This window comes from Brassica oleracea, chromosome C9, assembly GCF_000695525.1.
Source record: "Brassica oleracea var. oleracea cultivar TO1000 chromosome C9, BOL, whole genome shotgun sequence".
NCBI lineage: Eukaryota > Viridiplantae > Streptophyta > Magnoliopsida > Brassicales > Brassicaceae > Brassica > Brassica oleracea.
In genome coordinates this window covers 53,238,491-53,259,003 of record NC_027756.1, presented here as the reverse complement: position 1 = coordinate 53,259,003, position 20,513 = coordinate 53,238,491, and the positions used below count along the sequence as shown (strand labels likewise).

The 20,513-nt window shown below is 37.3% G+C and overlaps 3 protein-coding genes across 3 annotated transcripts; 1 reads left to right on the top strand and 2 right to left on the bottom strand.

Annotated features, from left to right (window-relative positions):
* Positions 1–620: 620 nt before the first annotated feature.
* Positions 621–3,768, bottom strand: LOC106316223 (glycosyltransferase family protein 64 protein C5). Its single transcript, XM_013754092.1, has 4 exons — positions 3,279–3,768; positions 3,046–3,168; positions 2,583–2,750; positions 621–2,500 (listed from the first exon to the last, which is right to left on the bottom strand). Exons 1-4 carry the CDS (start codon positions 3,588–3,590, stop codon positions 812–814), a joined length of 2,292 nt encoding a protein of 763 aa, XP_013609546.1. The 5' UTR covers positions 3,591–3,768; the 3' UTR covers positions 621–811.
* A 1,395-nt stretch (positions 3,769–5,163) lies between these two features.
* Positions 5,164–7,368, bottom strand: LOC106313753 (phytol kinase 1, chloroplastic-like). The gene is made up of 6 exons (XM_013751655.1): positions 6,959–7,368; positions 6,656–6,723; positions 6,432–6,563; positions 6,207–6,322; positions 5,669–5,783; positions 5,164–5,486 (listed from the first exon to the last, which is right to left on the bottom strand). The coding sequence occupies exons 1-6, from the start codon at positions 7,238–7,240 to the stop codon at positions 5,300–5,302; spliced, it is 900 nt and encodes a 299-aa protein (XP_013607109.1). The 5' UTR covers positions 7,241–7,368; the 3' UTR covers positions 5,164–5,299.
* A 5,584-nt stretch (positions 7,369–12,952) lies between these two features.
* On the top strand, positions 12,953–18,968 carry LOC106318746. Its single transcript, XM_013756861.1, has 14 exons — positions 12,953–13,629; positions 14,383–14,469; positions 14,671–14,774; positions 14,848–14,898; positions 15,079–15,250; positions 15,340–15,660; positions 15,988–16,191; positions 16,274–16,780; positions 16,899–17,108; positions 17,202–17,390; positions 17,560–17,732; positions 17,866–18,018; positions 18,106–18,187; positions 18,281–18,968. Exons 1-14 carry the CDS (start codon positions 13,156–13,158, stop codon positions 18,668–18,670), a joined length of 3,117 nt encoding a protein of 1,038 aa, XP_013612315.1. The 5' UTR covers positions 12,953–13,155; the 3' UTR covers positions 18,671–18,968.
* The last annotated feature ends 1,545 nt before the right edge of the window (positions 18,969–20,513 follow it).

Genomic DNA, 20,513 nt, shown 5'->3' with positions numbered 1-20,513 from the left:
GAGATATAAGAGCATGATTAATCCCGATCTTTTAGAAGGGATTTTTAACTCATGATTTGACACTTTTTTGTTTTGTTTTTTTTTTTACGTTTTTCGGCTAAAAGACGGCTCTTAGAGCATCTTTAACGCGTGAACCCCATTTGGGGGTTCTTATTTTTTATTTTTTACTGTTTTTTTATTTTGTCTGATTTTAAAATAAAAATAAAAAGGAACCAATCGCAGATCGCCATGTGTCAGTGAAGCCTGCGAACAGTACAAAAACCCAAGCTGAACCGCCTCTTAATTCAGTAACTGAAGCAACCGTTCCTTCTTTTTGTGTGGGACCCGCGCGTTAGTGGGGCCCACAAACAGTTGAAAAACCCTCATTTTTACCTGCGTTAAAGATGCTCTTATATCTCTTATTTAAAAGACGGTTCTTAGCTTTTTTTTAATTAAAATCTAAGAAAAACTAAGAACCATCTCTTAGCCAAAGCTAAGTTAATTATGGTCTAAAAGCTAGTTCTTAGCCGAAAAATGCAAAAAAAATAAAAACAAAAAATGTCAAATCATGAGTTAAAAGCCTAAATTAAAAACTCTCGTTAATCATGCAGTGAATACATAAGCTATGTTCATTCCTCGTAAACACGATATTCCCAATATTCCATACCTCTCTATTTCCCTACAACAGCTTCTAAACATCTAATAACACGATTATATGAGAAATACAGAGGCTAAACTTAACATCATAGAACAAAGAGCTACAAAATTCATATTTTAAAACTTATTTGAAAAAAACTACTTGCTTGACTTACAAGTTAACAACTCCCTCTTTCTACAAATCCCACCCATCTCTTCTTTCACCGAACTCCCACCTCCGATCAGACAAGGTCCCGTACAACTCCGAGAATCTCCGTAGACACTCGCTTCTCTTCCTGTAATGCTGATCCGTGTTCCCACTTATCGCCACGCCCGAAAACTTCGAAGTATCAAGCACCAAAGCCGACGGCCTCACATACTCCACCGCCTTCGCCGAACCACTCGCGTTCGCGTACAAGAAATTCAACAGAACGTCTTCGCAGTTAAACTGCTCGTCCACGAACTCCCGACCAAGCCTCGCCCTCTCCGACTGGTACAGCCCAAACGCGAAACCAACGTCCATAAACGCCGCTCCGGTTAAAATCATATTGTACCCCTTATGACTCCTCGCGAATTTCTCCGCGCTATAAGTCATGCTCTGGTCAACGTAACGCGGGTAGAATCCCACCAGTCTCTCCGGGTGCTCCCGCCAAACCCTAAACCCCTTTTCGATCTCATCGCAGGACATCATTATATCGTCGTCGAGCTCCAGAACGGCTCTGGTTGTAATCAACGGGTCGATACTGAACCTGTTGTTGAGAGAGTTCCTTTTCTCGACTCGGATTCTGACCGGCACGGCGGAGTCTAGCTCGGTGGGCTCAGGAGGATGCCCTTTGTTCCATATGACAACGATCTCTTTAACAGAAGCACATCGTGAGTAGTGTTTCACGTACATTTTGAGGTTCCAGAGACGTGCGTCGTAAGTCATAGTTGCTAACGTGAACTGAGACGCGTGGCCTTTGAAAGTGTAAGGCTCAACAGCTCCGCTTCCACCGTATATGTAACTGACGCCTAGACATGAGAGAAAGACTCCTACGGGGAGTATCAAACCGAGTGCTAATCTTCCTAACCTAGAGCTAGGCTTCACGAGTCCTCTCAGAAAGGGAGGTACTCGATTTAACCGAGAACACATCCGTCTTAGCTTCTCCGAGAAGAAACCATCAGTTTCTAGATTGAAGAGCGCATCGGTTCTTTTCCCAGCGTAGTAGTTCATACACCATGTCGATGGAACAATGCAGTTCACAACCCCAAGCAAAAACCCGAGTAACACTACCAATGTGATAGAACCAGCGAGAGATGCATATCCGAGTAAAACTCGATGAAATAGATCTCCTGAAGTTACACGGTCGCCGTCAACAAGACCAACGTATCCACCGGAACTTAGCTGACGCACTTCGAAATGATGCTGCCTAACTCCGTTCCAAGAGTTTCTACCTTTACGGGGGACTTCTAAATCGAAGGGTACTTCGACTTCTTTGTACTCTTCCTTGGAAAGAGTCTCTATTTTAAATATGCGTATCCTTTTCCCGTAATTCTCGCCGCAATCTTGACCAACACGGTAGAGATTACCATCGTGTAAGAACCCTCTGCCTCCGTTTCTCGCACCGACGTTTCTTTTGCCGTTGTAGATAGGATTCTTCTTGTGTGGTTTCCATGGGCCGAGAGGAGTGGTGCTGTACCAAATTTCTAGCTGGCCGTTCTTCTTGGTTCCGAAGCTACTGTGATCTGATCCGAGTAGCCAGTAGTTTCCTTGGTGGTGGATAATAGTGGAGTCGACAAGAGGCTTTTGTAAGATGACTTTCTCCAGCTTCCAAGTTAAGGGGAAGTTGATAGCACGGTAGAGACGAAGCTCTCCTATCTGGCTGCTCTCCGGCATCATGTATATCTTTTGTAAAACAAAAAAAAAAAAAATCAAGTAAGATATAATAATTTAGATAAACGTTGTTTATTATCAGTGTGTGTCTTACTTGTCCGTTGTAGTTGAAGACAAATGGGAAAGACAAGTGCCAAGCCTCATCCAAAGCTATACCAAGAGGCTTCCAAGTTGCTCCTTTGTCTGTACTCTCAGCAACTCCTATATCCCCTTGCAGTGTGATTGGGTTTTTGTTTTCAAAGAAGAGGTAAAGAGTATCACCCTGTTATAATAAAATTAAGATTTGACAAGGTTGATCAGAAAACAAAAAGTCTTTGGTTACTTGCAACAAAGATTGTATTCATGAAGCAAACAAGATAACCCAAAGATCAGTGTTCCAAAAATTACTAGACGATATTTATGCGCTTTATAGAAGATTATTGTTTAGGTTGACGACTAGACCGATTTTTTTTATTTTTTGAACATCTAAACTGATTTTTATTGAAAAAAGTATTTTGTTTAGACCCAATTTGCGCATATACAGATTTTTAGAACACTGCCAGAGATAGTGCATATACCTGAACATAGAGAAAGGGGTCAGCTATAAAGTTGCTTGGGAAACCAGAATTGGTCAAAGAGGCACATGTTAAAACAGGGTTAGCCACAGGCCATGCTGCACTCTCGTTCCTCCATACATTAACCTGTCTCCCATCACCCACAAAAATCACCAAAAAAAAAAAAATGCAATTATGATTACACATTCATGAACCCTAGAATGATCTGTAACTGAAGGTAGATTTCAAAGACTCACGGTTTCAATAGGTTTGAGAGTGAAGGGAGAATCGCCATAGTAAACGCCAACAGACCATGAACCCTCATTGTCCTCTCTGCAACCTAGCGAAGACGTCGAGACATGATCCGTACGTCCTATATGCGGTGGAAACGCGAGCCACGCGTACGTTAAGGCCACCAAAGCGTATAGACCGAAGCAGGAGACGAAGAAGAGAAAACGCCGTACGGAGGAGCTTCCACCGTAACTGGAGAGGTATCTGTAACGGTTGTGATTGTGGACGTTCTTATGCAAGCTACTTTTTCCGATGATCTCCGCCGTCTCTTCCATCATCGGAATGTCGAAAAAAACGATTTGCTTCCTCCCTCGGCGGCGAAACCGTGTGATTATGATGAATTAATTTACTTGCTAATTCTCTTTAATTCAAAATATTGATGATTCTCTATTAAATTTGTTTCGTTTATTTTCATTTAAGGTTACAGAATAAAAGATCTCTCTCTCTATTATGTATCTCGGAATTATAAAGGTGACGAGTGTTAATGCAGAAACGGAAACGTTATTACTTGGCATGTTCGTCTTTTTTACTAAACTACCCTTTAAGATTTTTACTTTATCGTTCACATTGGACGACACGTGCAAACCTGCCGCTACACGCGTGGAGACCAGAGCCGGCCGCTTTCGGATGACGTTAGTGTTTTCGCCGGTTTAATTCTCCGTGTCGTTTATTACAAACGTCGTGGTACAACTTATCGATACATGCCACGAATTTAGCAATGAATAACATTGGATACTATGAAATATCCATTTAATGTACGTGCTATTTTACTCGTAAATCTAGTGTCAGACGATGGTTTGGTGGCGTCAACTATTTTCCGTAACCGATCCAATAGTAGAAATTGCTAGCTGGTATATAGATGTTGATCCAGTTGTATTGTTTTGTTTTATCTTCGTTAAGAGAATTTTCATATTCACAAGCAAACTATAGTGGCGTATGCCAAAATGACACTAAACATAATCAGCGGCGGAGCCAGCTTAATCTTTCACTAGGGTCAATTACATAATAAACATTATTACATGGGTCATTAAGCTAAAACTATAGCATTTTTCTCAAGTTTTCTTTTCAGTATACAAGTAAATTTTTTTCTTTTACAAAAACCATGTGGGTCATATGACCCCCCTGACCAAGTGGTGGCTCCGCCACTGAACATAATGAGTTTTATTTTTGTAACAAAGGTTGAACTTGCTCACGCACACACGAATGTACATATGCTTCATCAGATAACACATAGGATCATGTATCTTATATGTTTTCTTCTTTATGAAGCTTATTAATTCTCTGTGTTACTTTAGTGTGTGAATGACTCAAGACCTACCCCTTACCTATTTTCGGAAGAAACTTGAATTTATCAATAATCAATTATCAGGAAATAACAAAAATAGTTATAATATAAAAATTGGATAGGTCCTATCTATAGTTATTGGTCCTAAAAATATCTACTAAATTCGTCGAGTTGTTTTTGTTTGTAACATATATTCATCGATTTGGACCTCTATATACATCAGTTGTTTTGAAAATATTTTAGAATGAGCATATTTATTAGAATAGCATTCCTATAATATAGTAAATTCTAAACAGTGCATCAATGACAACCGCTCATAGAGTCATGGTTGTTAGATAACTTTTTCTTAATTCGGTATACATTACATTGATAGCTCTGTAGTTTCTTAAAAGAATATTTTCTATAATAATCATACTACCCGTATAGTTTCCAAAAAGCTAAATCTTTTAAAGCATCACGCACTATAGTGTCCTGTGGTTCTTTTGTGGTCCATTTTGTTTTTCCTATGTATCGAATTCCTTAACCGAAACTAGAATAGTTTATGAATCTTTGAGCAGTAATGTAAATGATGCAGAGCTAAAATAAATGCAAATAATACAACTACTAGCATATGTGTTACGTTGGATACATGCCTAAATTTCTAGGTCAGATTCACAAGTGTTACAAGTACATTTTGTTCGGTTTACGATGGATATAATTAATCTAATATCCAAAACTTACATAAGCAGCCATAATAGTAGCCAGAGGAACCGAAACATTGTCGTCTATTTGATCCGCGATGGGTAATGACTCGACCAACGTAGCGACCATTGAGACTATCGCGACTTTTGTAAAGGTCGTTTCCCAGTTCATGTGAAGGTACCCAAGGCTTGAATAATAGTAAAGTAACCTGCATAATTATTGTAATAGAAAGAACGTTTTGGTTTGTCCAAAAAAAAAAAAAATAACGTTTTGGTTTATTTGCAAGTCTGCCCAATTTTAAAGAGTTGTTCACCAAGAAGAGTAGATTTTTTTTTGGTCAAGAAGAAGACTAGATTATATGAATAATCAGTTGTGGGTTTATTTTTTTACCCGATGGAGATAATGAAGCCGAATATGAACATGGAAATGCTTCCTGCCAAGCTCTTCCTTGGGTTGTAAGGTATCTTTTGTGATCCAAACTTGCGTCCCATGATATCAGCTATTCCTACAAAGAGACATGTGTTTTATATAATTAACAAATTATGATAGTTATCTTACAGATGACAAAGAAAATGTATAGTATTTAATACTTAAATCATATTTTAACTAGGCTAAAAGTTTTGAGTATTTCAAGTGTCTGAGTGTTAGAGAGTCCTTTACGGTTCTCCATTGTTAAGGTTTAACATCCTTAGATAACCAACGATATTATATTTTTCATGAAACCTCCACCATGTTGAAACCCAATGAGTCCAAGAAACCCTAGTTTTCCGGTAATATTTGAAATCAACCTATTATTTATATATAAGGATCGCGTGTATAGTTGTTTCCACTACATATATCACATACGTATCAAATGCAAGAAACAGCGTTAGTCAATCAAGAAGGTAGCCTAAAAAGAGAGAGATGTATAACTGATAAGAAAATTTACCGTCGCCACCGCACATCATTGCCAAGGAGATCATACCGATAGGAGAATCTCTCCAGAAGAAAACCGCAGAGACGAGGAGGGCTAGAACGTAGAACAATGGACCTCTAAGCAACTCTCTGGGGGCCGAGTTGGTTGGGGGAAAAAAACAAGAAATATGTAATGAGATTCTTTAAAATCATCAGGAGTCAGACAACAAAGAGATAAGGCTAAACAACAACAACTTACTCTGGTCTTCCTTCTCTAGTGACGGATTTAATCAACGTGGAATTGGGGGAGATGGATAATCCATTGACAACAAGCCTTACACAATTCACTAGTGGAACTAAAGCAGTAAAGTATCGTGCCTCCTTCGATGCGCTACACTTAATTAAAAGATGAAGAAAAAGCAGTCGTGATGCTGATTTTTCAATAGATAGGTTTCATTGGTTAGAGTAAAGGGAAAGGCATACCTGAAGATTGGCCACGAGAGTACAAAAAGCAGACCTGATAGTATATGCACAAGCTTTCTACTCAATCTCTGTTTCATCCAAAACAATTAAAGAAAAAAAACGTCATTAAATAATCAAAATCCTCATCCCCACAAATCCAGAGCTAAAACATGAACTCACATCAAAGTATACCTTAGTCTCGTTTCATGTTTCTAGTTATTATTACTGCAACAGGAACTTCATTCAGACAGCCAACAAGAGTGTACTCGTTTTTTGGTTTTGTTCAAAAAAGGAAAACAGCAGAAACTAAAGTGGTGAATAGACCTGTGAGATCACATTTCGCTTCGTCAGACTCTCGAAGCTTAAGACAAGCGCGTAGGCTCCACCAAGAACTGCCCCGGTGGCTCCAAGGTCATGCAATAGAGAAACCTTCGTAACCGCGAAAGAGACCAGAGGGTGGCGAGCGCGTAACCGACTCGACGAGCCGATGAGGTAAGGATAAGAAACCGGAGAACAGAATGGGAGAGTGGTAGCTGTGTTCCAGAACCTGGAGCTGCTCCGACATAACTGATGGCTGATAGGAGATAAAGGAATCTTTGCCGCCATTTCAACCGCCTCGTCGGCAGAAGCAGAGCTGAGCTCCGAGAGCGATGAATTGTGAGGCGGAGAAAGAAGAGACGTTTTGAGAAATCGAGAAAACTATGCTATTAATTTTTTTTTGTATTTTTTATTAATTTTTGGGAGGTTTTAGTTAGAAATGGAAACGGGTTGAGCAGAAAAAAAAAACTAGAAATAAAACGTTATCTATGATGTGTCACTTTATCATTGGTCAATGAGAATCCGAAATCTGACTCACATGACATGACCAGTTAGTTTTTTCTTTTACTTGATCTAGTTGGGGACTTCTGTCCTAACCTAGTGGTGGCAATAGCCAATGGGCATGGCCTATTTAGGGATGTGTTTCTTCTTTCTCTCTGTACAATATTTTTTTTGGGCTTATTGTAATATCGGTTTAATTACTAAGGTTACGTTTTGTTTTATTCTAAAATCTGTCTATTATTTCTAGGTGTTGGATACATTTTTAGAAATAGCTTAGCATTGATTTATTTGGCTTTAATTGATTACTTGTGAAAGTTATAAATACTTTAGGAATATATATATATATGCATATATAACTGTTCAAAAAAAAATCAAAAATTATATAAACATTACTAAGTTATTTATAACTTTCAAAATATTAGAACGGCCGTTCATGAGTAATATGATATTGTAAACTGTGAAATTTGTTTTGTTCTTTAGTACTTATAGTTCCAGAGTTATGTCACATGACTTCAACTATACGTGGAACTAAATATTTTATTACTTATACGATTTACAAAGTGTAAATCACCATTTTCCAACAATGTTACCCGAGACTACTATCTAATCCGGCCTTGGCTGGAACTCTGACTATGTTTTATTGTTTAGACATATATGTTGGAGACTGTAGACTATCTTACTAGTATATAAATTCGAGTTTAATGCCGAAATCTAGAAACCAGACAAGTGGCAAATAAAATACTTAATCACGAATTCACAACAGTATGTATAGCTATTAAATATGGACCATGACATTAGAATAAATGACTATGAAAAACGGGTGTATATGTACATTTGAACTTTAAAACACTGATGATTTCTCAGTGAATAGCACCAATGAAGATAGATATCTGAAGAATTAGAAGACCAGTCAAGATAAGAAAAAAGGTAAACAGTAATAGATAATGTGATTTATGTGAGAGTTCTATCAAGGACCCCAGTACATAAACGATTAGCAAAGGTACAACATACGGAGAACAAAGAAGGGTAGTGACGATGAGGAGGAGCATGCAGGTGTTTCATAACTTCGATTTATTGTTTTGCTGAAAAGACATCAGATAAAATATCTACGTGGCTACGTCTAATCCGTTTGAAATGATCCTATCTACGCACGTTTTCGAATTGGTAAATCACTCATTTGTTTAGTTATGGTATTATGTTTTATTCCATTCTCAGTTTTGAAGAAAGACGTATGTAACCATATGCCGCATCGAAGACAAAAAACAAAACTCTGCTACATTGAATCCAGTTGTAGAATACAGATTGCATTTAATTAAGCTTTTGTTTGCGTTAGAGCATCTCCAATGTAAAACTCTATTTTTTCCTTCAAAATAGAGTAAAAGTGAAAATGGAGTAAAATTGCACTAACCCTACTTCATGTTCTACTCCATTATGAAGTGATGAACAAACAAAAAATAAACTACTTCATTTATGGAATAAATTTCATTATGGAGTGAGATATGAAGTTGGGTTGGAGTATTCCTTACTCCATATCCACTTTTACTCTATTTTAGAGGAAAAAATAGAGTTGGGATGGAGATGCCCTTACATATCGGTGATAAAATATAAGGACTGTATAAACATTGCATGTAAATATGTAATTGCTAGTTTATTATTCATTTGATAAGTGATCATTAAATGTTTTCATTTAATTTTGATTGTTTCACACTCAATCGTCACGCTAGAAGATCCAATTGTTTACACAGTTTAATACTCATCTAATTACAATATGGCAGATGATTATGTACAAATTACCAGTTACATACCTTGCGTATAATGCTGTGACAAAAAAAAGATCGTATAAAGCATGTCTAGTAAACCAACGCGGTTGGCCTAGAGGTAGTTGAGGCCCAGAACCAATACGCTCCCCGCAGGTTCGATTCGCGTTGGCCACCCGAGCTAGAGTAAAATCCCAAGAATACGTGGAGTGCCGTGGGCCTCGCGGGAATAGTCGGTTGACCACGGTCGCCGGAAATCTGCGGTTACCGTAAAAAAAATGTCTAGTACTATATATATAGTATCAAGATTTTAATATCTTACGATCAAAGAGGTAAATTCAAGTAATAATAAATAAAAATAATTGAAAGTAGCATCTCCAGTTAATACTTGTCACTTATCACTAATTTATTATGAAAACCATTATTTATTACGTAAATAACGTAAGATGTAGATAGAGATCTTATGAAAGAGAGAGATTCCATTATCACTAATAGTGACAGTTACTGCTCAAAAAAGCAAATTAGACTGTAATAAACGCGTGAAATCTGATCTTTTGACGAAACAAATTTTATTTGCCACCGACCTAACAAAATAATATCTATATATAATAGCAAACCTATTTTTTGTCATTGATGATGTAATCAGTTTTTTATAGGAAAAAAATAAATAAATCCAACAGTCAGATTTGTTTCTAATTTTTCATCTAACGGACAAAAATTTCCCTTGCTTTTAAGTGGCTTACGTCATCAAAAACGGTCGCAGTTACTTTTCCCGAATCGTTTCATTCTCAAACAACACAACCCTTAAATCACACCTCCTTAAATCACACCTCTCTGATCAATATATGTATATCTATGTTCCATTTTTACGTATGATGTATGGTAGTCACTCAGCAGCCATCTCCTGTGCGGACATCTCGGAAACGTCCCGAGAAGACGTTTCGTGCAGTGAGGAGACGACAAAGAATTTCTGGGGGGCGTTTCGGGATGAGCAAATTTACAAATTGACACTAGAGAACCTAGAATTTTATGCTTCTCTATACAAAAATTTGTTGTAGAAGATAACATCAGTTAGGGTCTAAGCAAGCAATATAATCAATCGGAAATTCGATTGGGGAATCTATATTTCAATATGCCGGCGAGAGAAATGGAGATTACAGGGATATGGGGATCGTTCGAACTGTTTTGATTATGGTCAACTTGACGGCCCCACAGTATTGAATTTATGTTCATGTCCAAAACTTTATTATATTTGCTCTCTTATGCGTTTACTTTTTCTTTACATAATTTATCCCAGAGTATATGCAAAATATTTACTTGTAATTGTGATTCAGTTAATATATATAATTCATGTACGTACATATTGAACTTGAATTTATAATATTTAAAATTTAACTTTTGATTTTTATATGTAGTATATATAATCTAATGGATAAGATGACAGCAAGAGAATGAGATGTCTATTGAATATTTACACGTTGCATACTGATTAGGCTTGTGACTCCATACTGCATATCCAGCATCACGCTGGGACAGTGCTGATCATCCTTGCTGGTAGGGGGAAAGAGAGTTGTATTTTTGAAGCAGCTTCCTTTTCGTTTACTTACTGTGACCGGTGAGTTATAACTTCTGCCCCTTTTTATTATCCATCTGAAGCATTCACTATTTTTGCCACCTGACATGTTCATGTTTTGTAAATGACCCCTCAAGATCATTCAAGAACAACAGTGTTCCTTTGACACGTGTTAACCAGTCCTATGTTATTGGCACACCCATTAAGGTGGAACCCTCTGGTGTTAGCCAAGATAAGTTAAATGATGTGTTATGGAAAGATTGCTCGAGTAGAAAAACAGGAAGAGTTAAGGTTGGGAAAATATCCGAACTCAAAAAACTTTTCCGAACTCTGATCCAAAAAGTTGTATCGAACCCGAACCAAAACTATTAATAATATATCCTAATAGATCCAAAATTTTGATATCTGAAGAACTTAACCCGGACAAGACATAATCAAAATATTAGGTACCCGGAAATATTCGAATCACAATTTATAAACTTAAATATAATAATTATTTTTAGATTTAATATCTAAATACTCAAATACCTGGAATTATTAAAAATACTTGTAAATAACTAAAAGTAAATGTCCAAAATATCCAAAAATACTCAAAATATCTGGAGTATTTTAAATACCTAATCCAAGTATTTAAACCAAATCAATTTTCATGTTAATTTATATATTTAGCATACATTATTCAAGTATATATGATTTATATTATTTTATTTTTTTATTTTAAGATATATTAGGATTTTAAAATCTATTTACATAGTTTAAATGGATATTCGAACATGAACAGAACTCGCAAAGATCCAAACTAAACCTGAATCAAAATCTATAAATATACAAATAGGGTATAAATATTTATCCCAAAAATCCCAAAACTCAAATAGATTGGAACCAAACTGAACGATACATGAATACCTATCCCTAAGAACAGAAAAAGAACCTTCTTGGGGACAGAGAAATAGGTAATACTCCCTCCGTTTCAAAATAGATGATGTTTTAGAAAGTTTTTGATGTTTCAAAATAGATGATGTTTTGAATTTTTATATTAATCTTAGTTTTATTGAAAAGTGTGTGACCAATGATATTTTATATTTATCTTTAAGGATTGGCTGAATTAATTTTGGTTTATATTTTCAATGTTACTTTTTAGGAAAGAGTGTATATCTTAATTCTTGTGCATACATCCAAAATATCAAGTATTTTGAAACAGAGAGAGTAGTATTTATTGGGAAATATATAAATTATTTTTATGAAAGGTATAATACCACCCATCTCTTCCTTCACAGCATGTGTATCCACAAAGGAAGTAAGTCGACCAGAAAGTTGTGGAGGGATCTTTGATAAAATCCATTTAGGAAGTTCAAGAGTTTTAATTATTTTTACATTTTTTTTGTTCTTGATCATTTACTATAGACATAAATTTTTGGCTTATACATTCTACTAGATGATAACCTTGATCATTTACTATAGATATAAATTTTTGGCTTATACATTCTACTAGATGATAACCTGCGCGCATGCGCGGGATGAGTTCAAATAATAATGTTTGTTAATTAAATGGTTTTAACATTTTGCAACACCACAATTTTTATCGATTGTAAAATGACGAAGTTGATCTCTTAAATTTATCATCATTATTGAAGAGTTAATGTATTACAGCTCATTTAATTATTTTTAAGACTTCATATATACAAAAAGAAATTAAATTTTTCGGCTGAAACAAATCACAAAAACAAATAGGCAACATCGATTGTATAATGACGAAATGAGATTTGGTTTTCAGCTCTCGGTTTGTTTACTATTAACTCTCCATAAATGATTTCGTTTTTACCTCTATAAAATTGTCTTTTCGTTCTTGTCTCTGTTTCATTGATACAAGTTTAATTTCTTTTTTTACTTATTCTATGAATTCGGAGAATTACAAAAGTGTTAATTTAAAAAGATGAATATCTATAAAAATTAGTTCTACTCCAGATACATATATAAGAATAAATTTTTTTAAGAAAATCACCGACAAACTTTTTTAATAGGTTAGTGTTCAAATCTAATATATCAATTTGTTATAGAATATAAGTGCAAACTCGAAATATAAATGTCTTTCTAGTAATAAATAAAATTAAATGTGAAAGCAGAGACAGAAAATTATTATTTTAAAAATGTAATTTAGCGAATTTTCTTTTGGGGAAGTTTGACAAAAATTGCTCATTCTCCACCACCACCACTGTCTCCTCCTCCTCTTATACACAGATTCGCCTACTCAAATCAAAAGTACGCAAAAAAAAATCAATCTGAATCTGTAATGGTGAAGTACTGTGGCACCTGAAAACACACACAGAGAGATACAAGTGGAAGCATCTTCGTTCTCTCTTCTCTTCTCCACGATGAGAAACTCTCTCTCGTTCGAGATCGACGACAATGGCGGCGCCGGGAGAGACGGGAACCACAGCGTCGTCCGAGATCGTCTCCGTCTCAAACCTATTCCGAGCGGCGACAGGCGAGATCGATTGGATCGGTCTTCCGTGCGTAGTAGCACCGCCCGTCCTCACCACATTGGCGGCAGATCGCTTAACCGCAAGGGCGTCCTCTCGTGGCTCAAGCCGCGCGGCAACTGGCTGCTCTATTTTCTGGTGGCGTTCACGGTTTGCGCGTTCGTCATGTCCTCGGTGCTGCTTCAGGACTCGATTGCGTGGCAAGGGAGTGCGAGGGGAGGAGGGGGAGCGAGGAGGCGGATTGGATTCGGGAGTTCGTTGAAGTATGTTCCTGGAGGAGTTGCGAGGACGTTGATTGAAGGGGAAGGGCTTGATTCGTTGCGGTCTGGGGTTAGGATCGGCGTTCGTCCGCCTAGGCTTGCTCTCGTGAGTTTTGAACTTCTTTATCTTTTCAATCGATGCATGAAAGAGTTTGCTCTAGATCCAATTTGATTTACTCTTAGAGGTTAGAAATGAATATTGGTTCTAATAAGCGCTTAGTTTTCATACACTTAGTAGGATGATTTGGTTTAGAAGAGGAGCATGCCAAGTGGTTATTGGTCAATGGCATTAGAATTTATGAAAGGTCTTGGCTAAGAATCCATGAGAAGAGATCTCCTCGTAAAAAAAACTTGATGTGAACCCTGGTTTATGTTCTTTTCTTAGCATAGCTAAAGCAGAGAACCACCAGCAAGGTTGAAAAAGCAATCTATATGAGATCAAGATCTTTTTTTTTGTGTTGAGGCTGAGTCAGTAGAGAGAGTAACAGTAGTTAGTAATACCTCAACTCCCTGGCTTGCCATATAAGGCTCCTGGGAAAATGCCATGTGTTTTAGTTAGATTCTATGCATTGGGGTAGCTAATTAGTATGTAACTGAAGTAAATTACTTTGTAGTTGTAGATGCGCCAAGGAATCTGTTGGCACATCATGCTTAAACGTGGCAGTAGGCCGGTTACTTTGTAACTGTTGACATTGTTTATCTGTCGTTTAGCCATTTCCAGATTGGCTTTGGAAAATTTCTGTTGCTATGTATACACACTGTTTTGTTTTCTCTGATCTATGTCGCATGTTGCTTTTTATTCGTACGTCTCCATGCATTTTCTATTCACTTTTTTTTTTATATGTATTATGATTGACAGATACTAGGGAATATGAAGAAAGATTCCCGAACACTAATGTTGGTCACTGTGATGAAGAATCTTCAAAAGCTGGGTTATGTGTTTAAGGTGATACTTTATGGCATTTTATGCTTGCAGCTCTAGCGCTCATATTGAAGATTTTTTTTCTCTCCTGTGTTATGGTATAAGCAAAATAGATGCTCTTGTTTGTTAATCCGCCGTAAATATGCAGTCAAGTGTGGAAACAAGCGTTAATGAGTCTTATTTCCCGCATCTCTTAGAAAAGCTTGTGACCTTAAAAGTTGTCAGGTTTTTGCCGTAGAGAATGGTGAAGCACGTTCATTATGGGAACAGTTAGCTGGCCATGTTAAAGTTCTGGTTTCAGATCAGCTGGGGCAGGCTGATTGGACAATGTATGTGCTTTATTGAATGTTTTTTGTTTCTCCCCTCCACCTGGATAAAGTTACAGTGATTCATATTCTGCAGTTTTGAAGGTGTTATTGCTGATTCGCTTGAAGCAAAAGAAGCCATTTCAAGGTGGGTGAATTAATTTTGTTAAGTTGCCTGCGATCAGAGTGATCTTTGTACTGCATACTTATGCTGGCTGTTGCTGCCTAATATGTGAAAAATCAACTAGTTGCTGGGCGTCTCAGAATTTTGAGAGTTGCTTCTGTGGTTGCCATTCTGTGATGATAAAAGCTCATTTCTTTTTTGCAGCCTAATGCAGGAGCCATTTCGTTCAGTGCCACTTATATGGATAGTTCATGAAGATATTCTTGCAAATCGGTTGCCTGTTTACCAAAAGATGGGCCAAAATTCTCTAATCTCCCACTGGAGAAGTGCTTTTGCGAGAGCAAATGCTGTTGTCTTTCCACAGTTTACTCTGCCGGTAAATTCCTGTCTGCAATAAGCGTATAACCACTTGAAGTGTATCAAAGCGTGCTTTGTATATTTGACTAAAATCTTTTTTTTTTTCAGATGTTGCATAGCATTCTTGATGTTGGGAACTTCGTTGTGATTCCAGAATCAGTAGTCGATGTTTGGGCTGCTGAAAGCTACAGTGAAGTCCACACAAAGCAAGAACTGAGAGAGATTAACGGATTTGGCGAGGATGACCTGGTCATCATGGTGCTCGGGAGCTCCTTCTTTTATGATGAGTTTTCTTGGGATAATGCCGTGGCAATGCACATGCTGGGACCACTATTGACACGATATGGGAGGAGAAAAGACACCGGCGGTTCCTTTAAGTTTGTTTTTCTATATGGCAATTCTACCGAAGGACAGAACAATGCTGTACAGGTAAAAAAGTTTTGGTGGCTTCTTCCTAAAAGGTTAGGAAATATAGTTTCTACAATCGATGCTATCAACAAAGAGAGGCCCATTGGTCTTGAGCTAAAACTCTAAGCAGTTCAGATATGAAAACTTCTTGTAAATTTCTCTTAATTCAAGTTCATATTGCTTGCTCATTTAACAGTAATTTTGCATGAGAAGGATGCATTCATGTGATTACTATATGATTCAGGTCGTGCTATCAAAAACACATTAATGTTTGATTCGGCTGTGTGCAAATAATATTTATTGAGATTGCATACTGAAGATATAATTGTATGTTAATACATGATGCAGGAGGTTGCATCGAGGCTTGGGATGACCCAAGGCACTGTTCGGCATTTTGGTTTGAATGAGGATGTGAACAGAGTTCTTCTGATGGCTGATATTCTTGTTTATGCTTCTTCACAAGAGGAACAAAGTTTTCCTCCCTTAATTGTCCGAGCTATGAGCTTTGGCATCCCAATTATAACACCTGACTTTCCAGTCATGAAAAAATATGTGAGTACACTGTAACTTATCATTTCTTGATAATGCCATATAGCTCTTTGGTTTTTGCTTATTAATGGATCTTTAACTGCAGATGGCTGATGGAGTTCATGGAATATTTTTTCGAAGAAACGACCCTGATGCATTGTTAAAGGCATTCTCACCCTTGATATCAGATGGAAGTCTCTCTAAATTTGCTCAAACAATTGCCTCTTCAGGAAGACTTTTAACTAAGAACATGATGGCAGCAGAATGCATAACTGGTTATGCTAGGCTTTTGGAGAACATAGTCCACTTTCCATCTGATACTTTCTTGCCTGGTTCTATTTCTCAACTTCAAGTGACCTCGTGGGAGTGGAGTCTGTTCAGGAGCGAAATAGGGCAGCCAAAAAGCTTCATCCAGGATTCCACTTATGCATCCATTGGAAGACGTGGAATCGTTTTCCAAGTCGAAGAGAAGTTCACGGGTGTTGTCGAGTCAACAAACCCTGTTGACAACAACACCATATTTCTATCAGATGAGCTTCCTTCCAAATTAGACTGGGATGTTCTTGAAGAGATTGAAGGAGCTGAAGAGTACGAGAAAGTAGAATCTGAGGAGGTATCAAATTTTGCTGCCATCAGACATATTTCTAGGTTCTCACTAGACATTTTACTGTGTCTTGTTGAGCTGCATTGCTCTATTGTTTTGAATGATATCTTCCTTGTCTGAGATATAGCTAGAGGACAGAATGGAAAGAGATGTTGAGGATTGGGAAGAGATATACCGGAATGCTCGCAAATCGGAGAAGCTAAAGTTTGAGGTGAACGAACGGGATGAAGGAGAGCTTGAACGAACTGGTCAGCCGTTATGTATTTATGAGGTTTACAATGGAGCTGGTGCCTGGCCCTTTCTGCATCATGGATCTCTGTACCGTGGTTTGAGCTTGGTAAGCTTCTTTATTGGTTTGTTCTAATCCAGTGTAAACCTGTGCTTAATCATATTGCTGTTTTCTGATTTTTTTGTCATATCTTCACTATAGTCCAGTAAAGATCGAAGGCTAAGCTCAGACGACGTTGATGCAGCAGACAGATTACCTCTTTTGAATGATAGTCATTATCGAGATATCCTCTGCGAAATTGGAGGAATGTTTTCTGTTGCAACTAAAGTGGATAGCATTCACATGAGACCTTGGATTGGATTTCAGTCATGGCGTGCTGCTGGTAGGAAGGTAGTCCTATAAAAGTAGTGTTTTTGATAATTCATTTTCGAAGTTACAGATTATGAGTATCACTCTAAATGTTGAACTACTTGAAAGCTTGAGTGGATTAATTTTGAAAGGCCAATACCCGTCGTTGTATCCGCTCACTGTTTGATGACACTTTTTGCTGTGGAGACAGGTCTCGTTATCATCTAAAGCTGAAGGGTCCCTGGAAAACATTATACAACAGGATACCAAGGGAGAGATTGTTTACTTCTGGACAAAGCTAGACATTGATGGTGACGCACTTGGAAGTAGAAATGCACTCACGTTCTGGTCTATGTGTGATATCCTTAACCGAGGAAACTGCAGGTACTCCTTCGAATTGAACTAATTATATCTTTATTCTTTCTAGTTATGCGAATTCAGTTCTCTTCAATTCTTTGTACATTGAAACTCAGAGAGCAGAGTTGACATCCGTTTCTTGGATTTTGAACTGATGCAGGACCACTTTTGAAGAGGCATTCCGGCATATGTATGGGTTGCCAGAACACATTGAAGCGCTTCCTCCCATGCCTGAAGATGGTCATCATTGGTCTTCTCTCCATAATTGGGTGATGCCAACTCCATCTTTCCTCGAGTTTGTCATGTTCTCACGGTAACACTACTATTTTCAACATATTCAACAAAATATACAACCATTTCCTCCAAACTCACCGTCCCAGTTTTTAAATCGCAATCACAGGATGTTCTCAGAGTCTCTAGATGCATTGCACAACAATCCTAACGACTCCCAAAGCTGCTCATTAGCTTCATCGCAGTTCGAGGTATAAATATCCAGATTCTTACTTATTGACTTTGTTCTCCCACATTCACAAAGTTCTTATTATTCTATTGTCTTTGTTTTGAACAATGAGTAGAGAAAGCACTGTTTCTGCCGGGTCTTGGAACTGCTGGTTAATGTGTGGGCATACCACAGCGGGAGAAAGATGGTTTACATAAACCCGAGAGACGGTTCACTAGAGGAACAACACCCGTTACCGCAACGAAGAGGTTTAATGTGGGCCAAGTACTTTAACTTCACTTTACTGAAAAGCATGGACGAGGACTTGGCAGAAGCAGCAGATGATAACGACCATCCAAGGGAGAGATGGCTATGGCCACTAACCGGAGAAGTGCATTGGAAAGGCGTTTACGAGAGGGAACGTGAGGAAAGATACCGATTGAAAATGGACAAGAAACGTAAAACTAAGGAGAAACTTTACGATAGGATCAAGAACGGTTACAAGCAGAAGTCACTCGGAGGATGAAGACAGATATCTACTTTTTGCGTGCATTCAAAGAAGATTAACGTGCTCTCGATCTCGACGACGCATGAGATTACACGAAAGATATCATCGAAAGCAAAGAGATCACTCTTTTGCTATTTGCTGGAGATTATAGGAGAAGAGAGTTTAGATTTAGAACCTATTCTTCAACCCATTAAAAGTAAAGGTTTCCTTTGTTATTCTCTTCTTTGCTTCCATAAAGCAATTTTGATATTGATGCTGCATAGTTTTCATTCATCTTACTATCATTTTAATTCGACCAGTCTTGGTCACTCTACCAGACCACAGAATCTTTCAGTTATTACACGACATAAAATAATAGAGTTCCACTTTTCAAATTACACAATCATAAAGTAATTGCTAAAGAAAAAAATTTAAACAGAAAAGATATAATCTTCTGTAAACTTGGTTAACATTTGTTTACAATCTTTTGTTAGTTCTCCTACAAAACTATTTGCTCTTTTATCATTTTGCATCGTAGTTAATTAATTTAGATAAAATGAATTTCTCGTACAGATGTTGAAGATGACATGACATGACTCAAGACCAACATTGCCAACGACCATCCTGACGCAGACTCACTACCTCGTGTTTGGTTTTCATTAAGAATTTCTAGTGGAGCCCTCAGACAAATAAAAGAAGCAAATCATTACAAAAGCTACCTATCTAGTACCCAATTTATCTATATGTCATTACTTTAGACAAAAGTATTTGAAGACAGACCGGTTCACATGCGAGTCTGGACTCAATCGACCCCTTCAACAAAGCCCTTTTTCGCCATCTACTAAACAAAACAAAGAGGAACCATAAATAAATTAAAAACCTACAGAAACTTTTGGAAAGCTAAACTCTCTTTTCGTCATGCACATCTACATCAAAAACTGACCAAATGAGTTAAACATTTATTATTTTGAGTAATGGATCAGTCGAAATAATGAAGTAACGACAACTTCACTAAATCAAATGGTATGAGATAGTCGGAAAGAATCAACCGAAGTTGATGGGGGATCAATTTGCCAAAAAAAGTTGATGGGTGAGTTGGTATGTATATAAACGGTCCCAAATCCCAATACTTTCTAACCCCATACTAATTTTTTTTATACCATTTATGGCCTATAACTATATTGCCTATACAATGATTTCTTATTTTATATAGATAATATTTTATGGTTCTTCTTCAATGTTAGTCATGTACTGTTAAATATAGGTTTGCGTTATGAAATAACTTATAATTTATAGTATCGAAAAATTTAAATAAGAGTAGAATTTAATACCCGTAGGAAGCAAATAACACTAATATAAGGGAGAGAGTTTATTATAAGGAAGAAGAAGAAGATGTAATGGTGTACAAAAGAGTGAGATGAGTGATGGTATTTATAGTGAGCAACAATACATAAAATAACAAAGATGGTGCTTGATTTGGTAAATGAGTGGGTGATCATAGTGCTTGATGAGTAGATGATCATAGTGCTTGAGTTGGTAAAGGAGTGGAGGATCATTTCAAAGTTTATCTTATAACACTCCCCCTTGATCATCTATCTTGTATTAAATTAAGTTTCGTAACACTCCCCCTTGGGGATCGGTGTCACTCTCCGCTCTCGCTTAACGTCTTTGTTGCCTCGTTAAAAACCTTTCTAGGAAAACCCAGTGGGAAAAACCATAGTTAGGTAAAAAGAGTACAACTACGTAAGCTCCCCCTCGATTGAGCAGTCATAGATCCTTCTGATGACGCATTCCAATGTTATGGACATGTTTTCTGAATACCGAAGTAGGAAGTACTTTTGTGAAGAGGTCGGCTGCATTGTCGCATGATCGGACATATCTT

Coding starts and splice junctions, on each gene's coding strand:
- LOC106316223 (XM_013754092.1), bottom strand. CDS start 3,590: ATGATGGAAGAGACGGCGGAGATCATCGGAAAAAGTAGCTTGCATAAG. Junction 2,751..3,045: donor ACCCCTTTCTCTATGTTCAG/GTATATGCACTA, acceptor TTATTATAACAG/GGTGATACTCTTTACCTCTT. Junction 2,501..2,582: donor TCTTCAACTACAACGGACAA/GTAAGACACACA, acceptor GTTTTACAAAAG/ATATACATGATGCCGGAGAG.
- LOC106313753 (XM_013751655.1), bottom strand. CDS start 7,240: ATGGCGGCAAAGATTCCTTTATCTCCTATCAGCCATCAGTTATGTCGG. Junction 6,724..6,958: donor AGCGAAATGTGATCTCACAG/GTCTATTCACCA, acceptor TGGATGAAACAG/AGATTGAGTAGAAAGCTTGT. Junction 5,487..5,668: donor GGCTTCATTATCTCCATCGG/GTAAAAAAATAA, acceptor ATAATTATGCAG/GTTACTTTACTATTATTCAA.
- LOC106318746 (XM_013756861.1), top strand. CDS start 13,156: ATGAGAAACTCTCTCTCGTTCGAGATCGACGACAATGGCGGCGCCGGG. Junction 16,781..16,898: donor AGAAAGTAGAATCTGAGGAG/GTATCAAATTTT, acceptor TCTGAGATATAG/CTAGAGGACAGAATGGAAAG. Junction 17,733..17,865: donor CTTAACCGAGGAAACTGCAG/GTACTCCTTCGA, acceptor GAACTGATGCAG/GACCACTTTTGAAGAGGCAT.